Genomic DNA, 22,695 nt, shown 5'->3' with positions numbered 1-22,695 from the left:
TTGAGCCCTGCGATGATCTTCGTAGTTAATTTTATTCGCACTAAAAATATTATTTAATTATACATGTACAAATTTATAAAATACAACGTTACACTAAAGAAAGTCTACACTTCGAATTATTATTGGTATAATCATCTCTAATTGAAAGTGAAGTAGATTCAATATCAAATTTATCATCAATAAAATTATTATTACTATTGCTATTATTGAAAATTGGTGGTGGAATTAATTCATTTGATAAAATACGACATCTAGAATTTGTTAAAGTATTTGGATTATTTGATTTAAATACCAATGATTGATTAACTTCTTCAAAATTACCAAATTCTGGTGGTTGACATTTTTGAATAGTTGATGATAATCGAGTAGGTTTAATTAACTTTGAAAATGAATCTACATAACAATCATCTACTACAATTTCTGCTTCATAATCACTTTCAATATCTTCATAATTATCAGAAACAAGTCGTGTACGAAATGATAACGAAGAAGGTGCTGGAATGATATTAGTTTTATAAAGCATCTCTTCATCGTCATCTTCTGAATCTGAAATTATCGCATTTTCATCCGAATCAATATATTCGCTTATAATAAGTGGTGGTAAATGTCGATTCTTTTTCCTATAATAAGGTTCAATTGAATTTCTTCTTGATTTGTTTGCATCATAATCAAATACAGGAGCATTATTAACTGACATTCCTGTTTCTGGTAAATCAAGAGGAATTATAGCAAGAATATTCTCATTTTGGATTTGATTGAGACTGGTTGAATGATTATATGAAGTATAATACGGTTCTCTTACCATTTAACTGATTTAGAAAGAAGTAATAATACTTGAGAGTTCAAAAGGTGTTCCAACTGGAAGATATTGTCATCTATTTATTTGTATGTAAATTGACTGCAAAAAAAAGAGATTCTCTTATCTCTCTTCTCTTGTCTGAGATAAAAGATAAGAATTAATCTGAAATTCTGAATTACGTCATTGCATTTTTTATTTATATGTGACGAGACCCCCCATTAACGATCGACTTCTTATATAAGTTCACATCACTAGCGTTCTTTCCAATAATTCTAGTAGAATATGATTGCGAGTCATTTTTATGAGACAAGTTTGACTATGAAGCCAGTTCGGGAAATCTTTCCGAAAAAAAGACAGAAATAATACAGCTCCAGCCAGCTCCTTCAATATTCAAAAATAAGACTTTCCATGATCTCTTGCACATTTGGCAAACTTGGAAAACCAACAGAAACTATTCTTCACTTACTTTTGGTGTCTTTATCACTTTTTCTTTCAACGTCCTTATATTAGCACCACCGCTTTCACGTGACCGCAATAGCTTTTTTTCGGAGTCCCACTAACCGGCTACCAAAAAAAATCCAAAAGAAAAAAAAATTGATTTAGAAGATTTCGGATGTTGGACTGTTTCTCCATCTAGTTTTACCAACTAACCTTTATTCATTACTTTATATATTTATCTATATATATATATACATAATCACATCTCATACACAACATGTCAGCATTTAAGAAATTCACAGACTTTGTCTTTTCCAAACAATCATTAAGATATATGTGTACTACCCATTTCTGGGGTCCAGTATCAAATTTTGGTATTCCAATTGCGGCAATCTTAGATTTAAAGAAAAATCCTGATTTAATTAGTGGTCCAATGACTGGTTCTTTAATTCTTTATTCATTAGTGTTTATGAGATATTCTTTGGCTGTTACTCCTCAAAATTATTTATTATTTGGTTGTCATTTTGTTAATGAATGCGCTCAATTAGGACAAGGGTTTAGATGGGTAAATTTCCATTATTTTAGTGGTGGTAGTAAGCAAGAAGCTATTGAAGCTGCTCCTGTTGAAAAATAGATAAAAATAAATCATTAGAGAGAAATGCATTTGATATAAGTTATATTTATATATATTAGAAAGGAGGAGAGGGCTCGCACTTATGTGGTTTAAGCTACATGTATATTTATTCTTGTTTATCTTTTTCCAGATTAATAGAGAAATATTTAGTCAAATTCATGTCACTTATAACAAGTATAGTCGAGGGATGTACGTATATACTGATTATATTGACTGATCTTAGTGTATAAAATTGTGGTGTAGTGATTTGGCGGGATTTACTTACCTCTTTCCAGCTTTAGATTATCGGCTCAACAAAACCGGAAGGTTGCGCTAAAATCCACTTTTAGGAGTTTAAAACCGAATGTATTGGTAGCGCATGCAATAATGATGGATATATCAGTATCTCTCTTAACACAACCCATTCTTTCATTCCCAATGCATACAAGTCAAGGCAGGGTGATGCTGTATATGTATGCTCCTCATATTCTCTAACAACCGGAACATTCCTAGAGCCGAAGTACTCTTAGAGTCTCTATTTTTCTTTTCATTAAAGCACCAGTCGTAGAAGTCGATAAACACATTCAGGAGTTCGACTGTCTCTCTTGAAATGGTAGATTGTTGACTCCCAGGAAACACCCCCCCTATACCAGAATCTGCAATCCGTTAAAAATATGAATCGTGATTCTATTAATTCATTTCTAATCGCCGGTTCGTTCATAACGAAAAACGGGAAGTGCAATGCAACCAATTCTTGCAACAATGTAGAATGAACCAATTAAACTGATGGTATCCGGAAAGATAATGATGACATCAAGTCACAATAAAGGAAATACAGAGCTAAAGCAGAATACTCTGATTCAAATAACCAGAATTTGAATCATCTTTTTGAAACTCATTTCACTACGCAGTACTTCATGATACAAGTATTGTCTTCAGATTTTCTCGTTCAGCCTAAACTCAACTTCTTGGTAACCGATGCAAAGACAAGTAGCCTTAAGAAAACATACTCATTTTAAAATTTCTAATTCATATTCTTCTATTGTAAGAATCCTTTTACCGTTTTAGGTAAAATACTTTCTGTGGCTGGGATATTTTTCGCTTGGTAAATCAACATCCATAGATAAACTTTCAATCCTAAACACCAAGAAAAGTTTTAAAAGTTATCCTTTAAAGTCAAATTGATCCCTGAAGGAAAGAATCAAGAAAAGTTGCTGAATCTTCTTCGACCTCGACTGCGTCTTCTATTTCTTCGTCTGATGTTCTTCCCTTTTATAAACACAAAACAAAAAAATTAAAAGAAGGATTTTAAATTACTTATAATTACATTTCCGTTTCACTCTTTTTATTGTTAGCTTAGAAACACACCGTGTAAAAACCTCGGAATCAATAAATCTGGTTTCATTGTTTCGTTTCTTCGCTAGAACCTTTTATCCATTTATAATAATTTAAATAACACAAAAAGAAAACTGAACCTGAAAAAACGTTGGGAATTTTAACACAACAAAAAAAATTCATTTCATTAAATTTACCACTTAACAACAACAACCACCTGATCAATATCCATTCTGGTTTAACCCCCAACTAATATATACATAAGCACAACACAGACAAAGAAACAACATGTCATTTCTAAGTGGAGTTAAGTTTTATCTCAAGTCAGTCATCTTTGGATCATTAATTGCCGGATGTGCAATCTACGGTGTCGTTGCATCAATAATATTAAGACTTTGTAATAAATTAGAATATGCCCAATACAGTGTTGCTCGAGCATTTTATAATGTATTTGGATTAACTATGGGTCTTAAAATAAACATCAAGAATGAACATTATTTAAAAGCACTTCCTGCAATTTGTATTTGTAACCATCAATCTGCTTTAGATATCTTCGTGATGGGTAAAGTTTTCCAACCAGGTTATACTGTTACCAGTAAGAAATCATTGAAATATGTACCATTCTTAGGTTGGTTTATGGCCCTTTCTGGTACTTTCTTCTTGGATAGATCAAGAGGTGAAAAAGCTAGAAAAGTTTTAGAAACTGCCTTGGTATCATTAAAGAAAGAAAAGAGGGCTTTATTTATATTCCCAGAAGGTACTAGATCTGGAGCTGAAGAATTAACTATGTTACCTTTTAAGAAAGGTGCATTCCATATTGCTAAACAAGCAGGAATTCCAATTATTCCAGTTGTAGTATCAAATACTTCAACTATTTTCAATTCAAGACGTAAAATTTTTAAAGGTGGTGAAATTAATGTAGAAATATTACCACCTGTTTCAACAGCTGAATTGGAAACAAATGAAGATGTCAAGAATCTCTGTGATAAAGTTAGAGAAGACATGCTTGAAGCATTACAAAGAGTTGGATATTCAAAACCAACAGGTGAAGAAGAAGAGGAAGCAGACTCAAGAGAAGGCTCAGAAGCTCCATCGAGTTCAAGTGATACAGAAACTGAAGAAGTGGAAGTGGAAGTCATTACCTCAAAGGATCCAGTGATTTCTAAAGATTAGGGAATAACCCCAGTCTTTCTAATAATATTACAAAAAGGTGCTTTCTTTTAGATGATATATACAATTATTTAGATATTAATAATGTAAGAATTGACGTTCTTTTCAGATATTTATCAGTCCAAAATAATCGCTTTGCTTTTCTTTGTCTTTTTCTTTGGTTTTACCGTAATGATTGGAGTAGGTGACTGTTCACTTACTTGTTGTTCACTTCCATGCTGATTTTCACCTTCACTTGCTTTTGCAGACTCAGTCACTTCCTTCTTTGACTTGGATTTCTTCGTGGTAGATTTCTTCTTCTTCTTCTTCTTCTCGTCCTTTTCGTCAATAGAAGACTTAGCCAACAGTTGACGAAGAGCATCCAAATCAATCTCATACTCATGATCGTTCTTGCTATTCAATTCAGCAACTTCAGATGAAGTTAAGTCGAAATTATCTAAATTTGAAGAATCAATCTTAATAACATTCTTCTTCTTCTTCATTGATCTCGTTCTTTCCTTTGGACCCTCCAAATCAATTAAATCACTACCTGGGGCAGAAGTTCCAACAGTCTCTTCATTCAAGATCAATACTTTTTCTTTCTTCAATTTAGCCGGTTTCTTTGCCTTCTTCTTCCCACTACTCTTTACATCATCCGTACTTATCGAAGTTATTTCCGTTTGTGATTCAGGAGTATTAGTCAGTTCCTTAGATTTCTTCTTCCTTTTCTCGTCAGTATTATCCGAACCCAAATAATATGGATCATCTTTGAGTCGTTCCAATCTTTCCTTCTTCCTTTCGGAAACATCTTCACTAGTCAACTGAATCAATGGTTCTTGATATGCGTCTTCTTCTACATCGGATAGGAATAACTCATAAGTATCATTAGTAGTCACATCGTCATCATTATCTAATTGGAATGGTGGAGGGTTGATTTCGGTATCTAGATCCAAATCATCAGGAATGGGAATGTTTCGTTGTGCATTCCTCGCGACTGGATTTAATTGATATGATTTGAAAAATGAAGGTAAAATATGAGTTAGCAATACAGGCAATCTCTTGGAAGTGGCCCCCGTATCATTATCGAAAACAGGCTCGGATCCTTCAGCCACAGTGTCTTCAATTGGAACATCTTCGGCTGCAAATGGATTAGATTCAAATTCAGGCATAGGAACGATATGAGGTGCTTGAACTACTTCTTCATCATCCGACGATTCCAAATTATCATATTCCTCCGCACTTTCTTCCTCACTTTCATCAACTTCGCTATCTTCTTCCGACTCATCTTCACTAGATTCATCCACCTTTGGTTCATTTTTCTCCTTCAACCCCCTATAATACTCCAAATCCTCAGCTTCGAGACGTTTAATTACCGTCAAGTCATTACCAGTCATAGCTTCCAAGGTCAATCTCAAAAATTCCAACCATGACAATGCCCGTTCTTGAACTTCATAATTAGGATGAGTTTCCCAAACACCCAAAAACCCAATCAATTTATATAAATAATAACATAATTGATCATATTTCTCAATCGGAAGATCATTTTGGATCGTATAATTTTTGACAAAATCAGAAACTATCGAACTGAATAATTTGATTAATGCTTGTATCAAAACTGCCAAAACTTCAGGATGTCCCAATGATACCAATTTTGCCGAGATTGGGAAATGCAAACTTGTGGTTAATCCCAATGCCTTATCTATTTTGAAATTAACAAGAGAGTTGAAAATTTCGATCTTGGTACTAATACTGGCCACCCCATCTGCTTGTTGTCCAGAGCCTGCTTCATCATCATCATCATCATCATCAGATTCACCATTCTTCAATTCATCAATGTATTCACCCATAATCCAATAAAAATCCCGAAGAAGTATCGGACAAATATCAATAATCCTTGAATCTTGAACCAAGGGGAAAACAACCTTCGTAAGTAAAATTGGACGCACTGAAGGTACTTTAGTTGCCAAATTCTTAAATTCATTACCTAATTCATTAGCAATCGTGGTTGCAACTTCAGGTGAAACAGTAACTTCATTAGCAGAAGAAGGTAATGGTAATAATGTCAAATTGATAACATCCTTTAAGACGGCAACATACCATCTAAAATTTGGAATATTGGTATAATTGTCTTGAGTTGCAATCGTAAGAATCTTTAATGAAATTTCTTGTTTTAATACTTCTGAAACTACATTGGTTTCACTTGGGACTAATTGCAATAATAATAATTTCACCAATTCGGTAATATTATCTTCTGTGACTAAATAATGACAAATTTCTAATGCTTTTCTCTTGATGATCATATCGCTATCGGTCAAACAATCCATTATTACCGCTGACACACCTTCTTCCTTGTGCATGAAAACAGGGAAGATTTTCAATATATTAATCAATGCTAATAAACCAACAAACTTTAAATTTGAGTCTTTTGTTTTGAAAAAGTTCATTAATTGGTTAATACAGACTTTGGCAGTACCTTCATCTTTTGAAGACTCATTGTTTAACATTTGCCCATTGACGATACAATTGATACATTCATAAATCAATGATGATGCTTGAGTCCTTAACATTAATTCCATAATTGTTGGCAAGATCTTCTTTTTCATCCTTGGTTCTACCTTGGATAAACTTTGGAAAAGTTTAAGAATTCTAATAATAAGCCAATTATTTCGAGTTTCTTCCAAGATATTGAAGAATTTGGGTAAATAACTTATAAAGATATTTGGATTCTTTTTCGATATTTCACAAATAACATTAACAGTAGCACTGACAACAGCAATATCAGGATCATCCAACTTCTCAATTACTCGATCAAAATTTAATCTTAAACTTTCTGGATATTGTAAGAATATTTTATACATTGCAAGAATGGCTTTCTTTCTAATATATGGTTTTGAATGACTCAATTTCATTAAAACATCATCATTAATATCTTTTGCAAGATTTGGAGTAACAATTGTAGCAATTCCACTCAATGCAAGTCCAATTTCTACATGATTGTGAGAATTAAGATCCTTTTTAAATTGATTCGTAGCCAACAACAACAAATCCTGTTCATTCTTAAACGATTGAATAGCAGCCAAATATCCAATTCTCTTTTGTTGAAATTTATTTGATGCCATAACTTCCAAGATTTGAAAATTACACCAAGACATATCAAATCCATACATTTCCAAATATGCCAATTTCAATATTGCCATTGCTTTGGTTTCTAAATCGGTAGTTGATAATTCATTCTTACATTCTTGAATTGCAACATCTAAGAATGAAGCTAAACTATCTGATGATTCTTTTGAATGAGCTCTGATTCCTTTGATTAAATCATTTAAAGATTTTTCAAACAGAATCCCAAATGGTTTGAGTCTAGCCAATACTTCAGAATTCTGTAGCTGGAACGACATTTTCTAGTTTACCACACCGGTCTTCTTCTTTTCTTTGTAGTTGAATTCACCAAGGGGGGAGTGTTGCCAAATAAGTTAAGTTGATTTGCTGGGATCAAAACGTTCACCAAAAAAATACACTCTCCCTGTCAAATTGTTTTAGCCCTGCGGTTTTTGACAACACAGGGAAATACATAGACAGGGGCAAAGAGAGTTAAAGATGCACCCTCAAGAAGCTAATAGCAACGCGGTGCTATCTGAGCACGACTACGTCTCTTCAATTGATAGCTCTTTAGTTCCAGAAGAAGGCACATCGAATCCTGTAAATGGACCAGTCGCTCCAGAAGCATTTCTTGATAACAATGAGCTCAATCAATCTTCAGGCACAGATGATGATGACGACTACATTATAAGTGATGATGAAGAGATAAGTTTAATGTTAACTAGATCTCAAGATTTACCGAATCCTCATTTACCATTTTCTGGAAGTTTAGTTGATCATGCTAATTATTTTTCCAATACATTATCTCGTGCTTTGGATTCAGTGGAAATGGACAAATCATTAGTTCTTGAAGCTCAAATAAGTGGTAATCTCAATAACGAGAACCAGAGGATATTAGAGAAGAAGAAAGTTTTAATCGAGAAGTTGAAAGGTTTACAGCAAATGTGTTTGGAAAATTTTGGAAATCAAACGGCCACGGGTGAGTCAAAACTAAGTAAGATTGAACAAATGAAACATGACATATTAAACATTGAAAATAGAATAGAGATTTTAAAGAATGGAAAGAATGCTTCATTCAAGATTCCACTATTCAAAAAGACATCTACTTCTAAATCTATAGGGGTAGTCTCTAAATATCCAATAGAGTACAACCAAGCAAAAGATAAGGTATTAGAAAGACAAATCGACGACCAATAATAAAAACACACACCCAACTATAGCTCCTCAAAAATTGCTCCTAAACCGTCAAGCCAATCACCTAAATAGAAATACATCCCCACAATTCTATGACGATCACTAGGTGCTTCAAGAACTGATTCATGACCTCCACCTGCATTTCCAAACATAGGGGAACGTGTTCCCTTATTGGTTTCAAATTGAATCGCATCTACCCACGCACCATTTCTAAGGATAAATTTGGTTATGTACTCGCCAGGATTCACAACATATTCGCTATAATCAGATTTCTCATGACCCACGAGACTGGTTCTTTCCACACCACCGTTTGATGGTGATGACGATCTATCTCCAGAAACATCAAGCTTTTTCATTTTATCAACAAATGAACTCAAGTAGTTTCTTGGAGGTACAGGAGGCGTTTTACCACCTTGTTTAACTTGTGGTGCTGGTGCTCCACCTCCTAATCGGAAATAAAACTTCACACCATCTAACGCACCTCCGTGATAAATTCTAACTTTATAGACTGATTCAAGATTAAATCCAGCAATTTGCATTTGTTTATCTTTAGATTGACCTAACAAATCACTCTTGAAACCGATTATAGTACCTCTATTTAATCCAAAATCACCCTTAATGACATCACTTCGCTTTTTGGAAATGGTTTCTTTAAGATTATTAATATAGAGATCCTGGCCAAGTGATAAAATTCGAATATCATAATCTTCTCTTGCGGCACCACTATCTGCACGTCTAAGCTCATTTAAGTATTCATCATAGTTAATAGTTAGCTGTTTTGGAAGTGGTCCTCCTCCATATGCGGGTGGATACCATGCTCGATGATATCTTGCCAAACCATCAGTAATTACTTCGACCAAGAAAATCCCGGCATTTGATTTAATAACAATACTATTCAGGGAAATGACACTCAGAGAAGGAGTTTGATTATCGGGATACTCCCGATTTGGACGAATCGTACTTTCAAATATCTTTGGAAATTGATCAATAGGTAAACTAAAACAATCATGATAAAAAAATCTTATTAGATCCAATTTATGCCAATGACATTCTTCAGGCCATTTCCCATCTGCTCCAATTTGTTTCCCGCTAGATCCAGTTCTTTTACATTCTAATTCACGAGTCATGACCGATCTATTAAACCGAACATAATCCCTCAACATCATCCCATTGACTTGATGTGGACATCCAAGCAGATGTCCCACTTCGTGGAAAAACGCCCCAAAGGTAATATTCAAACATTCCCAACTAGTTCCGCATTCATTACAATCATTGGCAACTTCTTTCTTGGATAACGGGGTGCTATCTAAGAAACAAGGGGTTATTGATGGGAAATTATGAGGCCAGGAATGTAAACCATGAGAACCAAATATTCCTAATTGTACTTCCCCAGTACCACCTCCTAATGCTGTATGAGTTAAGATCAAATCCATTTTGGTATCAAATGTAGAATCCAAATATATACATGCACATTGAACAGCAGTATCTCTACCTCCATTATATATTTCCGGAGTACGTTTAATTAATTCCACTGCATGCCCGAAAAGCCAACCTCCTTGTTTGGCTTTTGGGTTTTGTTGGGCATAATCTGGATCTCTTAATTCTGCAACAGTTTTATCTGAAGTCAAGACATGAATTTTAACTTCTTGATGAGGAGTAGGTGAATGGACATCATATCCAAATATTCCTTGATGACTGACAGTTTCTTCAACGAATTGGAATGAACGGTTGCTTAATCCAAAAGTTCTCATTTCTTCTTGGGTAAATGCTTGCATTATTCTTCCCATAACTTTCATTTTCTTGATTGCCATTTCTAAAGAAGGAATTTCTCCTCTTTGTAACTTATATTTAGGCATATCATACGTGTTTCTTGAATCTTTTCCTCTTATTAAACATAAATGAACTGGTTTATTTTGAGGAAGAGGATTAAAAGTTAAGGTTAAACTCCCAGAGTCAACAATTCTTGGACCACGACCACCATCATATTCAGGGAACCCATAGGGTGAAATACGACCATTATCAGCAACTTCTACCTTGAATTTATTACTTTCGCCAGGCGAGACATGGACAACTGCTTTGAAGTTCCCATTGGTATTCACTTCAAAATGTTGGGGAGGAAAGACTTTGTTGTCATTGTTTGTGAAGGAAATTATACCCCTTGATATTCCAGTGGATGTTCTACCATTGATTATTACTGTTGGTGATGAAACAATTTCATCATTGTTGTAATTAAATGTTATAGCCATGACGACTTAGTTTAGTTGTATCAAATTCAAATAAGAAAACAAGAAGAAATAGTGTTTGTGGATCAAAAGTTGTAAGGGATGAACACCGTGGTTGATTTTACACGGTTTGGGTAATGAAAAAGAAGGACAAAATCCAAATTGGGAAACACCGAAGATTTCGCAGTCAACACAACGGAGTTTGTTTTGTGACATGACATCACGGAATGGAGGCAGTGCCTCCATAGATAGACACTTGATGGTTGCCGGTTACTAGCTGACAATAAACAAGTCCATTACTTTTCAAAAACCATTACGGCATCAGTGAATAATAAAAGTGTCTTCTATAACCAGTGATGAGATATCAACCCAAAGAAATATCCTCTGCAAAGTAGATTCCCTGAGATTAGGGCCAGTCGTTCTCGAGGTTGGCAGTGAAGAAAGAATGAGATAATACTTTTGAAGTCACAGAAGCCAAATGAAGGCATAGAGATATTCGCTTTTGAGTCAGCACACTGGTACTAATACTTTCCTTTAACTAACTTTGGCTAGGCTCTCTGTGGTGCGAATACATTGAAAAAATGTTTAACAAAACTCTCTTAATGAACTCTTCTTCGAATAGCAATGGTTGCTAACCTTCTAAACTTCAATCCCGATTTCCTTTTCAGTTCATACTACTGAATATTCCCTTTTATTCGCAGTGTCTTCAATTAGAAGTTCATTACGATATTTACAACTCTTCTACAAGATGTCAACCAAGCGAAATAGTGACGCGTTTTTAGCAGCATCAGCTCATTGGGCAAAGAGAGCAAAGCATAACGATAGCAACAACGACAATTCAAAACCCCAGAAAACTCCCGAAATAATAGAAATATCATCAGGAGAAGAATCAGAAGAACCTGAAGTTCACACTGGATCTACAAACATCAATTCCCCGAGTTCTACCCCAACCAAGAGCGCTCCATCACCATCACTACGATTACTATATGCCCCAAGCTATCCTGAAAATGATCTTGTTCGAGTCAACAAAGACACAGTCCGGATTGGTGATTTAGTTGGATCTGAAGATTTATCAGAAACTTATCAATTCAATTTCTCTGTCGATTTGGGGTTTTTCTTCTCATTCCTACATCCCAAATTTATAACCGATAAACGAAAGATCATGTTCATAACGGGATCCAAGCTACTTGATCCGTCTAATGAAGATACAGAACTCATAAAACGACAGTATAATATCCTGGAAGTAACTGCTGATATTCCGAATCGATTCGGGACTCATCATACCAAGATGATGATTAATTTTTTCAAAGATGGTAGTATGGAAGTGGTGATAATGACAGCCAATTTAAGAAAGATTGATTTTGGAGGATTGACACAAGCAGTGTGGAATTCGGGAAGACTTCAAAAGAAAGAATCAAAAACAAAGATACCCTTGAGAGGTGAAAGGTTTCAGAGAGATTTAATGAACTATATGAAACGATATAATAAGTCTGAAGTATCAAAATTAGCGGAGCGTTTGAAAGATTATGACTTCCTGCCAGTGACAGTGGAATTAATTGGTTCAACTCCGGGATCTTATGATCTCTCCGAAATGACGGACGAGAGTGATATATATGGATATGGTAAACTATATCAAGCTCTCAAAAGGAATTCACTATTGTTGGACAATTCAGCCACTAATGATCATAAAACCTATAATGTCCTAGCACAAGTTTCAGCAATCTCATATCCATTCTCAGTTGAAAAATGGGCCACAGCAGGAATATTTTCTCATTTATTATGTCCATTAATATTTTCCCAAAAGGAACCTTTCAAACTCTTGGAACCAGGTAGCGGAAGTTTTCGAGATCATCAAAGAAAACATAATTATTGTCCAAGTATAGTCTATCCAACAGCAGCCGAAGTTGCATCATCCACTATAGGATTTGATGCGGGACAAGCGATTCATTTTAATTATACCCAATCGTTCGTACATAAAAACTATTATAATCAAGCTATAAAACCATATTTACGAAAATGCAATTCGTCAGGCAAGAATAAGGAAATCACGGGAAGGGAAATTCTTATGCCTCATATCAAGATGTACATGTGTGACAATGGGGATAATTGGTCTAGTTTAAGATGGGTCTATACTGGAAGTCATAATCTTTCCAAACAGGCATGGGGTAGTAGGAAAGGAAATAAGTTTACAAGTGATGATCCTTCCAAATATGAGATAAGTAGTTATGAATTGGGAGTTTTGGTGTTTCCTGAAGAAGGAAAGAAATTGGTGCCGGTATATTTGAATCATGACAATATAGCAGACAAAGAGAGTACAGAGATTCCAATTAGAATGCCATTCAAGTTACCACCTGTCAAATATTCATCTAATGATTTGCCCTGGAGTTATCATGTTAGCTATGGCGATAGCTTGAAAGATAAATACGGAGAAACATTTAATGTCAATAAATAAGAAAGGGATATGCATTCTGAATTCTATAAATAATCATTCAATCCAAGAGAGAAGTTACTCTCTTATTCCCTTGTGTAGGACCCAAGAATTGGTCAAAAGGTCGTTTTCTTTGTTTTGGAAGTTCTCCTGTATGTTTATCATCATCGGAATCACTATAATCAGTATCCGCCTTGTGTGCATCATCAACATTGGTGAATGCAGAATGTTGTCCAAGCCGCGGAGAGTCATCATCATACGTAACCATATCATAATTAGACTCAGTGAATGAGGATGGAGCTTCCAGTAGGCGTTCATTATCGACTGGTCTAGTCCTATTACTTTTGTGAATCGATTTAAGTCCCAGCTTGGGGAGAAGTGTGACTCGATCGCGACGAACGGCTGTGGTTTCATCAACACGCAATGGCATGCGAGAAGAAGTGGTGGATAAAATAGAATTAGATCTGGATATTGGTCGAATATCTTGATTTTCAATTCTTTGTATTGTATGTGACGGTATTGCCAATACGTCTGAATTATTCTTTGCAGCATCCACTGTGACTTGCTTTGTTTCCATATCGGATGACGACCTATCATCCGCTGTAATTTGAATATATCGAACACAGATTTGGTCATTACTTTGACATTCAAAAAGGATAGGATCACCTGGATTTCTGAAAAATATTTCAAAATGATCATTATTTGATAGGGTTAGATAATTTTCATCAAATTGTTCTGTATATGTAGATGATTGACCAAGGAAAGTGATCAAGTTCATGAAATTCTTAAAATCACGTAATCGGAAATTAATGGATATTTTATTCAGTTGTTCTCCTTCGTCTCTATTTGATGTTGGTTGGATATTGGTACTTGTAAGTTCATCCAAACCTATCGTAACCGTGACAGACATAGGCTGCTTCAAAAAATCTCTTTCTTTACTAATTTGTTTTGTATATCCGCAGAACAGGACTTTATTACCTCTGATATCAAGTCTAAAATCTTCAGCTGCTGGAGGGACCATTTCCAAAAATTGTTTAGGAATTATGTATTGAATCATGATATGATTAATTCTATTTCCATTTCGAAAATCTTCATCTGGATTATCACGTAATTGTTTCTTATAAATTGAAGGAATTTTAATTTCTCCCCGTAATACAGGTTGATAATTTGTTTGATATTTCTTGACAATTAATTTATTGGTTTTGATTTCTATAAAGAACTTATATCGTTGTGTCATGGGAGAAGTTAGATTCCAATTTATTCTAAAGCATACATATTGCATATTATTAGCATCAAGATTCTTAAATAAAGTAGCTAAATGACGTGAATTTATAATAAAAGAATATGAATGTTGATTCATTTCAAATTCTTCATCCAAATCATCATATCTTAACGCGTCTGTTTCGAAACCTTCAGGGAGAACACTACTGAAGTCAACCATATATTCATTAAAGAATGATTTCTTGAATATGATTTCTGCATGAGAAGTACGAGAATTATTAACTGCTGATATATAAAATGAATCTTGTAATATTACAAATTTAATAAATTCTGAAACAGCTGCAAGTGATAATATTGATTTAGACCAAATTAATTTATTCTTCTTTGATTCAATAGATGCAATAAATGACATTTGTTTGTATTCTTTATATGAAAGATCAGATCATAAGATACCTAATTTGTTTTTCAATATTAATTATGATTTGATAGATGTTTGATAAGTTTCAATAAGTACCCTATAAAAGAAAAAAAAGAGTCTAGATTCAGTTCTATTTATTTTTTCTTTCTTAATTCGTTTTGATGGCGAGTAAATGTTGTTAATCATTTATTGCAATTGTTAAAGAGAAAGAATAAACGAATAATATACTCCAGAAGATGACACTGTAGTAGAAGAAGAAGAAGAAGTAATAGGATTGCAGTAAAGACGATATCTTGAAATGATCATTGGATTCTGCTGAAATAATTGACTAACCAGAACAACCTTATTCTTAGATGTCTTGTAGAAAATAGATTACGATTGAGCGCGGTGCGTTTAAATTTGTGAAGATCTGTCTATTATTTGCAACATTTTCTAGTACAACAATATTGCTACTATCTTACCATCTGGTATCCCTAATCTATAGATGATGTGAAAGTATTACCTTATTTCTCCCTTATTTATAGTAGAATATAAATCTAATTACCATCAATTTGAAAGGCAATTAAGAGTGAGATCTTGCTTTGTACATTATTACATTAAAAAAATTGTTCTCTCGCACAAAACTTTTTCATTTCAATCATTCTTTAACTTCTTTCCCCCCCCACACAACTTTCTTCTTCTACTTCTTCTTCTTCTCTTGCTAATTTTATCATCACCACAGTTAACGACAAACTTTACAGCGAGATACTCAAAAAGATTTAAAAGATCACCTGACTGAATTCTATCACAAATATTGGATACAAGATATCTATACAATTGCAAATTAAACCATTTCAGATTTCTCTCCCCCCCCAACCCCCTTACAATTTCTAACAGTTATTTATTTTTCTTCAGGTTTTTAAGTGGTCCATACAGACATCACATATTACTAATTAATCCAATTTATATATCACAATGTCATTTTTGTTTAGGAAAAGTACAGATTACCCTTCCGAAAGAAAGCTATCTGATTCAGATTTAATCGATATGTCAGATAAGGATAATTTAGAATCCTCAACATCCGGATTAATTGATGAACAGATTGAAAAAGAGGATGATCAAGACACGACAACAAAAGAACTTCCCAAGAAAGTAGTAAAAAAACAACCCACGTTCCTCAGAAGAATACTCAGTGGTGGAGGTGGTGGTATGGATTCAAAAGAATCGTCGTCACCTTCTCCCAGTCCATCCTCTTCCTCATCAATCCAAGAAATAGGATTAGGTCCATTAACATTGAAAGGTTATAAAGATAGTACAAAGCATAGATTGCTAGATGTAGAACTAGCAAATAATATTAGAAATTTGATACCTGCACGATTACAATTATTTGATTCCTGGGATCTTGTTTATTCTATGGAACAACATGGTATATCCTTGAACACATTATATCGACATTGTAATCCAGAATATCAATTACAACAACTAAAGAAACGAAAGAAGGCAGAAAAGGGATTCGCCGATTCTATTGTTTCCGGTATGATGGTGGTGGGGGGAGATACCCCTTCATCCCGATATAATTTCGAGGCTAGAAGACCTCAAGCATACGTCCTAATAATCAAAGATGAAAACAATTGCAAATTTGGAGCATATTTAAACCAGAATTTAAAGCCAATGGAACATAAACGATACTATGGAAATGGTGAATGTTTCCTTTGGAAATGTGAACAATTTGATCCTACGAAACTTGATCATTATTCAGAAAAACCCATAAAGGGCGAGAGTGATTCGAATAATAATTCAGATACTAGATTTAAAGCATTTATGTACACCGGTATTAATGACAATATAATATACTCAAACCATGACTTTATTGCCATTGGTTCTTCAAATGGCCAGAATGGAATATTTATTGATAAGTCCCTATACAAGGGAGTGAGCTATAGTTGTGAAACTTTTGGGAATGAAATATTAAATCTGCATATTGATTATGATTTAAAAATTGGCAGATTTAAGATCATGGGCTTAGAAATATGGAGAATAGGTACAATAGAGTAAGTTCTAACGATTTCTATGATGGTAGTATGTTAACTACAGTATAACATGAGTTCTTCAAAACGGGACACAGGGACCAAGCTGTTTGATGCTTATACTTTTGGCTTGTAAAGGGTATAATGTATAATGCTCTCTTTAATACGAATCGATATTCAATGTACAATGACACATAAGATTAACCTGAAAAGTTACTCTTACTCAAAATACTGAGTATAATGCAGTACTAGATCTTCAACTTCGAGTTAGTAAAAGCTCTGTGGTGAAGTCCTTTCAGCTGCAAAAGCCACAGTTAAACAGTGTCTTACCAATCTAATCAATATTAAAAGTGCACATTCGATCGAAATCTTCAAGCACAACGTTGCCAAGAAATGGATTTCCAAAATCTGTTTCAGAATTGGATACTACTTATTGGAACGCTCTAACATCAATAGATTTCATTACCAATCTTCTCCAGTATGTTATTCGCTACTACCAAATACAAACCGGGATAACTTCTATGTAGTCAAGAAGCTAGCCCAGACATATGAGAAAATACTTAGGTTTCGATTATCCTTCCAGAATTGATACCAAATTTTTAAAAAGCAGATTTTTTTGCACTATATTGTAGGAAAGATTTGATATTTAGATGACGTATCTTAAGCCATCACGTTATATCATTTTCTAAAACAAATATGAATTGGTATCACCAATTTTTTATTGCACACTTAACAATTCATTAATAGATTGCTTAAGATTTCATTGTACCTTTACTATTTCTCGAACTGTGTAGGAACTCAGGTCTTCCACATTGGAGGGGAACCTAAGAACGTTAGCTTGATGAAACTCACACATTATTTAGGTATCCATCTTTCATGAAACTGCATGCATAGAAAATTAAAAGACCATAACCAATCATTTGTTTCATCTTTCAAAATGAAACACACATTTAGTTATTTGACACATCTAGGATAGTATGTAACACATCTAACGAAATATGTAAAACAATTAAGTTCCAGTGTATATGGGTGTTCCAATACTCTATACCAAACCTATCTAAGGTTTCAGTCTTTTGTTTTGAAATCCTTAACTGAAACGTAACTTGAATTCAGATAAATTAGAGATTTACCACGGGTCACAAACAGTCACTTCTGTCACAGATTTTAAGACAGGATAATCGTGTCTAACTACAAGAAGATCTGTATTGTTACCAAATTGGATTGATCTTTTACTTCGTTTGGTTGAAGATAATCGAGAAGCCCTCAAGTAGTTGTAATGAAGAAGACCATAGTCCCCAAACAGAGCACAAAATTTGACTTGGAACATTTTTTTTTGCAGCCAAGAATTTTTTTTCCTTTGTGTGCTGAAACATCCATCACACAAACATGAAACAGATCTATTGATTCTGATACAGCCTTGCTTGGTTTAGATCTCGGGTTTCATCTTCAGAATTCGAAACTCTTCGAAACAGTATTTTGGAAACATCACTAATATATGAAGATGATCTTCAAACATTGGTTTGTCGCAAATCTTTGAAACAACAATTTAAGATCTGGCACGCAAAAAAACATGTTGAAACTCACATCTAAATTTTGCAACACCTAAACTTATAAGCAACTTGAAACTTTTCAGTTGTGGCTGGTTCAGTTCCAAACGATATGGATTGTTTCAAAAAGATGACTATATAAACAGGTCGATTTTTCCCTTTCGTCACGAACAGAATTCAACGACCATAAACAAACTAACCAATCATGAAGTTAATTACCATTGCTTTTATCTCAACTATAATTTCCATCTGTGCCGCCTCTCAATTGGATGATTTTGAATGTGCCATTGGAGCTAACGGCAACTATGAATGTTCTGTCAAGCGTGATGCCGTGACAACGTGGTCAACAGAATGTACTCCCACAACAATAGCTGGTACAGCCACAACAGAATGCTGTTTAGTTCTAGCTGTTTCTTATGCTGCCAGCACAGCATCTGGATGTGTGACTGATATAGATTCATCATGCACAGTCTCCATGAAAGCAAACGTGTTGGCAATGAAGCAGTGCCCAACGACGGTTTGTACTACAGTTACCAGCATAGATTGTCCAGAAGTTGGCAGTACATGGGTATTCGAAGTAGTGGAGACTTTCGTTGGAGAAGAAGAAGACATGATAGCAACTACATCCTCCAGCGAGGAAATTCCAGAATCAACTACAACCTCCAGCGATGAAATTCCAGAATCAACTACAACCTCCAGCGATGAAATTCCAGAATCAACTACAACCTCCAGCGATGAAATTCCAGAATCAACTACAACCTCCAGCGATGAAATTCCAGAATCAACTACAACCTCCAGCGATGAAATTCCAGAATCAACTACAACCTCCAGCGAGGAAATTCCAGCAGCAACTGTCGAAGAGCCTCCCTTAGTTTATCTCCCTCCACCTCAAGATGTTCTACCAGAAGTGGAAACATCTACCTCCGAAGAACCAATAGAAAATAGTATAGAGATTCCTCCATCAGTGGAAATAAGTACGGTAGTAGTGCAAACTACAGAAGTAGTAACTAGTACCATAATGGAAGCATTAGAAGTTGAAACACCAACACCACAAATTGAAGTTGTGACAATAGTAGAAACAGCCAAGACAACAACGGTCATGACAGTAACCACATGTGAACTAGATGCATGCACGACTGAGACAGTTACCACTGGTGTTTCTATAGTTACCTTAACTACTGATGAAACTGTTACAACTTATACCACATTCGTTGAATTGACTTCAACACAAATTCTGTACCAAACCATCAAAGCAGTTGCTCTTGTTCAAGAAGAGGTGCTAATAGTCCAAAGCGTGGTATCATCTGTTTCTATTACTACTACATCCACATCTACATCAACATCAACATCTACATCGACATCGACATCTATATCTACTTCCTCGGAAGTAGTAACCATCTCCAAAGCAATCACCAAAACAACTCTAGAAACCGAAGAAACCACCGAGCAAGTTATCGAAACAATTGAGGAAGTAGAAACTATTGAAGAAGTAGAAACCATTGAAGAAGTGGAAACTATAGAGGAAAGCACCGAAACCACAGAGCTTCTCGAAACCACCGAAGAACCCGTGACCACACTGGAAATCATTGAAACCACAGAAATTCCTGAAAGCACCGAAGAAGAACTCCAAGAAACTCCAGAGCCCATACCAGAAGTTGTACCCGAAGAGCCCGTTGACTTTATTACACCACCTTCACCAGAAGCTCCAGTGCCAGAGACCCTAGTTCCAGAAGCCCCGGTACCAGAAGCTCCAATACCAGAAGCTCCAATTCCGGAAGCTGTACCTACCACGCTAATTCTGTCAACAACAATTCCAGAGATTCCTCCCTCTGCTACACCAGTAGCCCCACCACATCTTCCAATCTACGAAGACAAGGCAACAATTGCTTACTCCAAGCCAAATATGTGGTTGTTGGTATTCATCACAATAGTTTTAATATAGTTCAAATCTAGTTCGTTACCGATTTTATACAGTTTTATAGAAGTATATGCGTTCATATGCTACAGACAAAGATTGATGACAAGATTTCCTTTTGTATATTTATTTAGTATTTTTATATAATTAACCAATGTTTTTTTGATTCTGACTAAACATAGTAAGCACGGTATTCTTATGATTAATATTGTAGTTTAGGCTATTCAAAGTCCAAATGATACGTTACCAAACTGACAACATGTAGTTAGGAACCATCCCAACCGTTTCTCTTTCAAACCAACCCACATTTACTTTCTGAATGACAGTTTAATTTGTTGATTTTTGGTCCCTTCTTGCAGATAAAGCAACACCTCCATCAACAGGCGAGCATACGCTATTCCAACCGGATCTAACGCAGAAGGTCCTCAGAAATAAGTTCTTTATAACGAATTTAAAATAGTTCAATTTTTTAGTATAATTGAATGTTCTCCCGAGTCAGAAGGTAATGTAACTCAAGCCCATAGAGAAAATTCTTTTCGACTAACGGGTGGGAAGGTGATAGCTCCTGCACAATATAAATCTGATTTTTTGTAAATCGTCAAGAAAGACTGTTTCCTTTTCAATTGGGTTCATTTTAAAGATTCTAGTTCTAAACAACACTACTGTTAACCGGATTAATTAAGTAGTTGTTTTGAAAGAATAAAGTCATACCAATGGAAATAATAGCACATGAATTCAAACGTTGCCTGTATATTTATTATTAATGTACAATGAAGAGGCATCATATGTATGTTGTTGGGGCCATTTGAGCGCAAGTGAAAAATTCAGTCAAGGACTTTCCCACCAACTCAGGCTCGGCGAAGACAGATTTTTGTAGAATTAGTTCATTGAAAGTGTATAAGAAGGGAGCGATAAGCTAAAGTGCTTTTGTTAAAAATATTCACCAGTTCTCGATATCACTGAGATGGATATGGATACTGGTCTACATGTTCTTTCCAAAGTTTGAACCAGGAATTTACTNATTTACTTCTTTAGTTGGTGCGAAGATCAATACTTGAATCCAGACACGCCCAAAGTATATATAAATTTAAGTTATACTTTTAATTGTGGGAAACTTCAAAAGCGAGTCGTACCATTCAATTTGACGAAACCAAAACAACGCAAGCAAGAATACGATGATTTGGTTAGGAATACAACAATCTGGTCCATACAGAAAATCAAAACCCCAAACTAGCTTTTAACTTTATTGATCGAATAATCGAATGATTTACTAAATTTTCGCAAATGTAAACATCTCACATTTTGGGATGAAACTACCAAGCTTTTGTAGAAGTAACTATTTACTAATTTAGGTGTAGTTGCAGACGTATGCGAACGCCCGTATACATATAATTAGAAGCGGACCATGTTTTCAACTGTCGATTGTGGTATGTCACCCTTCAACCGAACCAAATTTTTATAAGAATCCAATGATAGTCCCCTACTACTTGAAGGCTAGGGTCCAATGATGACCTAATCTAAAACAAGTATAATTATTGATTAAACTATGAATAAACTGTGTACAAGATAAATTCTTTCTTAAAAATCTTTTCCCGCTATGCCTGCGCATTGACCCTGTGCGGGTAACCAATCTGTAAGAATCCAAGTTGGATGCAGGATGCCGGATTCTTACATTTTTTTATTATTTAATCTTGAATGCTTAAACATTTCTAATAAAGATATAATTACTGTCGTTTGAAAAATAAAAATTGGTGTCTGAACCCCCCCCCCCCCTAAATGTAAACCAATGCAGGAACATTTTAAAGTGTTTCTGAGGAGAATTTAAATAATAGTGGGCACATCATCTGACCAAAGAAGATTTTCCATGAAGATCTCTCTTGGGCATCAGCTTTCCCGGCGACAGACGAATGCCAATTCAAGAATTTGCCACCATGCAACCACTTCAAGCAACTTAGAGAAACATGTAGGGATCTATTGCAGTTTGTTGTTTGTTCAAGTTAAGGACCCTTACCAATTGTGTATGGGCATCAACGATGACTCAAGCGATGTGACTGCACCACCGGAGTCTCAAACATTTACCCTTTCAAAGAGAGTGATCATTCCCAATTGGAAACAAATTGTCTATTTTAAACTTTTTGACGAAAATAACCGTTTCAGAATATCGTCAAAAAGCAAAAGAAGCAATAGAAAAAAAAATAAGATTTTAGCGACGACTTTTTCGCAGCCATATTCAATCTCGAGAACACATAAATCGAGCATTTATTCTCGAAATTGGATATCAAGAGGATAGACGAAAGCTTATTTTAGCTGA

At 34.9% G+C, this 22,695-nt stretch overlaps 10 protein-coding genes across 10 annotated transcripts; 6 read left to right on the top strand and 4 right to left on the bottom strand. All coding sequences in view use genetic code 12, as the record gives it.

Annotated features, from left to right (window-relative positions):
- Nucleotides 1-88: 88 nt before the first annotated feature.
- Nucleotides 89-805, bottom strand: J8A68_003227 (uncharacterized protein; the record flags this gene model as incomplete). Its single annotated transcript, XM_049407061.1, has 1 exon — nt 89-805. The coding sequence occupies one exon, from the start codon at nt 803-805 to the stop codon at nt 89-91; it is 717 nt and encodes a 238-aa protein (XP_049263459.1).
- A 709-nt stretch (nt 806-1,514) lies between these two features.
- J8A68_003226 (pyruvate transporter) lies at nt 1,515-1,871 on the top strand (the record flags this gene model as incomplete). Its single annotated transcript, XM_049407060.1, has 1 exon — nt 1,515-1,871. The coding sequence occupies one exon, from the start codon at nt 1,515-1,517 to the stop codon at nt 1,869-1,871; it is 357 nt and encodes a 118-aa protein (XP_049263458.1).
- Nucleotides 1,872-3,473: 1,602 nt separating this feature from the next.
- Nucleotides 3,474-4,358, top strand: SLC1 (1-acylglycerol-3-phosphate O-acyltransferase; the record flags this gene model as incomplete). Its single annotated transcript, XM_049407059.1, has 1 exon — nt 3,474-4,358. The coding sequence occupies one exon, from the start codon at nt 3,474-3,476 to the stop codon at nt 4,356-4,358; it is 885 nt and encodes a 294-aa protein (XP_049263457.1).
- A 113-nt stretch (nt 4,359-4,471) lies between these two features.
- On the bottom strand, nt 4,472-7,732 carry APL5 (Apl5p; the record flags this gene model as incomplete). The annotated part of the gene is made up of 1 exon (XM_049407057.1): nt 4,472-7,732. The coding sequence occupies one exon, from the start codon at nt 7,730-7,732 to the stop codon at nt 4,472-4,474; it is 3,261 nt and encodes a 1,086-aa protein (XP_049263456.1).
- A 199-nt stretch (nt 7,733-7,931) lies between these two features.
- Nucleotides 7,932-8,630, top strand: J8A68_003223 (uncharacterized protein; the record flags this gene model as incomplete). The annotated part of the gene is made up of 1 exon (XM_049407056.1): nt 7,932-8,630. One exon carries the CDS (start codon nt 7,932-7,934, stop codon nt 8,628-8,630), a length of 699 nt encoding a protein of 232 aa, XP_049263455.1.
- Nucleotides 8,631-8,647: 17 nt separating this feature from the next.
- Nucleotides 8,648-10,873, bottom strand: J8A68_003222 (putative metalloendopeptidase; the record flags this gene model as incomplete). The annotated part of the gene is made up of 1 exon (XM_049407055.1): nt 8,648-10,873. The coding sequence occupies one exon, from the start codon at nt 10,871-10,873 to the stop codon at nt 8,648-8,650; it is 2,226 nt and encodes a 741-aa protein (XP_049263454.1).
- A 724-nt stretch (nt 10,874-11,597) lies between these two features.
- J8A68_003221 (uncharacterized protein) lies at nt 11,598-13,301 on the top strand (the record flags this gene model as incomplete). The annotated part of the gene is made up of 1 exon (XM_049407054.1): nt 11,598-13,301. The coding sequence occupies one exon, from the start codon at nt 11,598-11,600 to the stop codon at nt 13,299-13,301; it is 1,704 nt and encodes a 567-aa protein (XP_049263453.1).
- Nucleotides 13,302-13,338: 37 nt separating this feature from the next.
- DDC1 (Ddc1p) lies at nt 13,339-14,910 on the bottom strand (the record flags this gene model as incomplete). The annotated part of the gene is made up of 1 exon (XM_049407053.1): nt 13,339-14,910. The coding sequence occupies one exon, from the start codon at nt 14,908-14,910 to the stop codon at nt 13,339-13,341; it is 1,572 nt and encodes a 523-aa protein (XP_049263452.1).
- A 960-nt stretch (nt 14,911-15,870) lies between these two features.
- On the top strand, nt 15,871-16,950 carry OXR1 (Oxr1p; the record flags this gene model as incomplete). Its single annotated transcript, XM_049407052.1, has 1 exon — nt 15,871-16,950. The coding sequence occupies one exon, from the start codon at nt 15,871-15,873 to the stop codon at nt 16,948-16,950; it is 1,080 nt and encodes a 359-aa protein (XP_049263451.1).
- A 1,724-nt stretch (nt 16,951-18,674) lies between these two features.
- On the top strand, nt 18,675-20,411 carry J8A68_003218 (uncharacterized protein; the record flags this gene model as incomplete). The annotated part of the gene is made up of 1 exon (XM_049407051.1): nt 18,675-20,411. One exon carries the CDS (start codon nt 18,675-18,677, stop codon nt 20,409-20,411), a length of 1,737 nt encoding a protein of 578 aa, XP_049263450.1.
- Between the last annotated feature and the right edge of the window lie 2,284 nt (nt 20,412-22,695).

Source organism: Hemisphaericaspora subhashii, assembly GCF_019202705.1.
Source record: "Hemisphaericaspora subhashii strain CBS 10753 chromosome Unknown scaffold41, whole genome shotgun sequence".
Lineage (NCBI taxonomy): Eukaryota > Fungi > Ascomycota > Pichiomycetes > Serinales > Debaryomycetaceae > Hemisphaericaspora > Hemisphaericaspora subhashii.
This window is presented reverse-complemented; position numbering and strand designations above follow the sequence as displayed.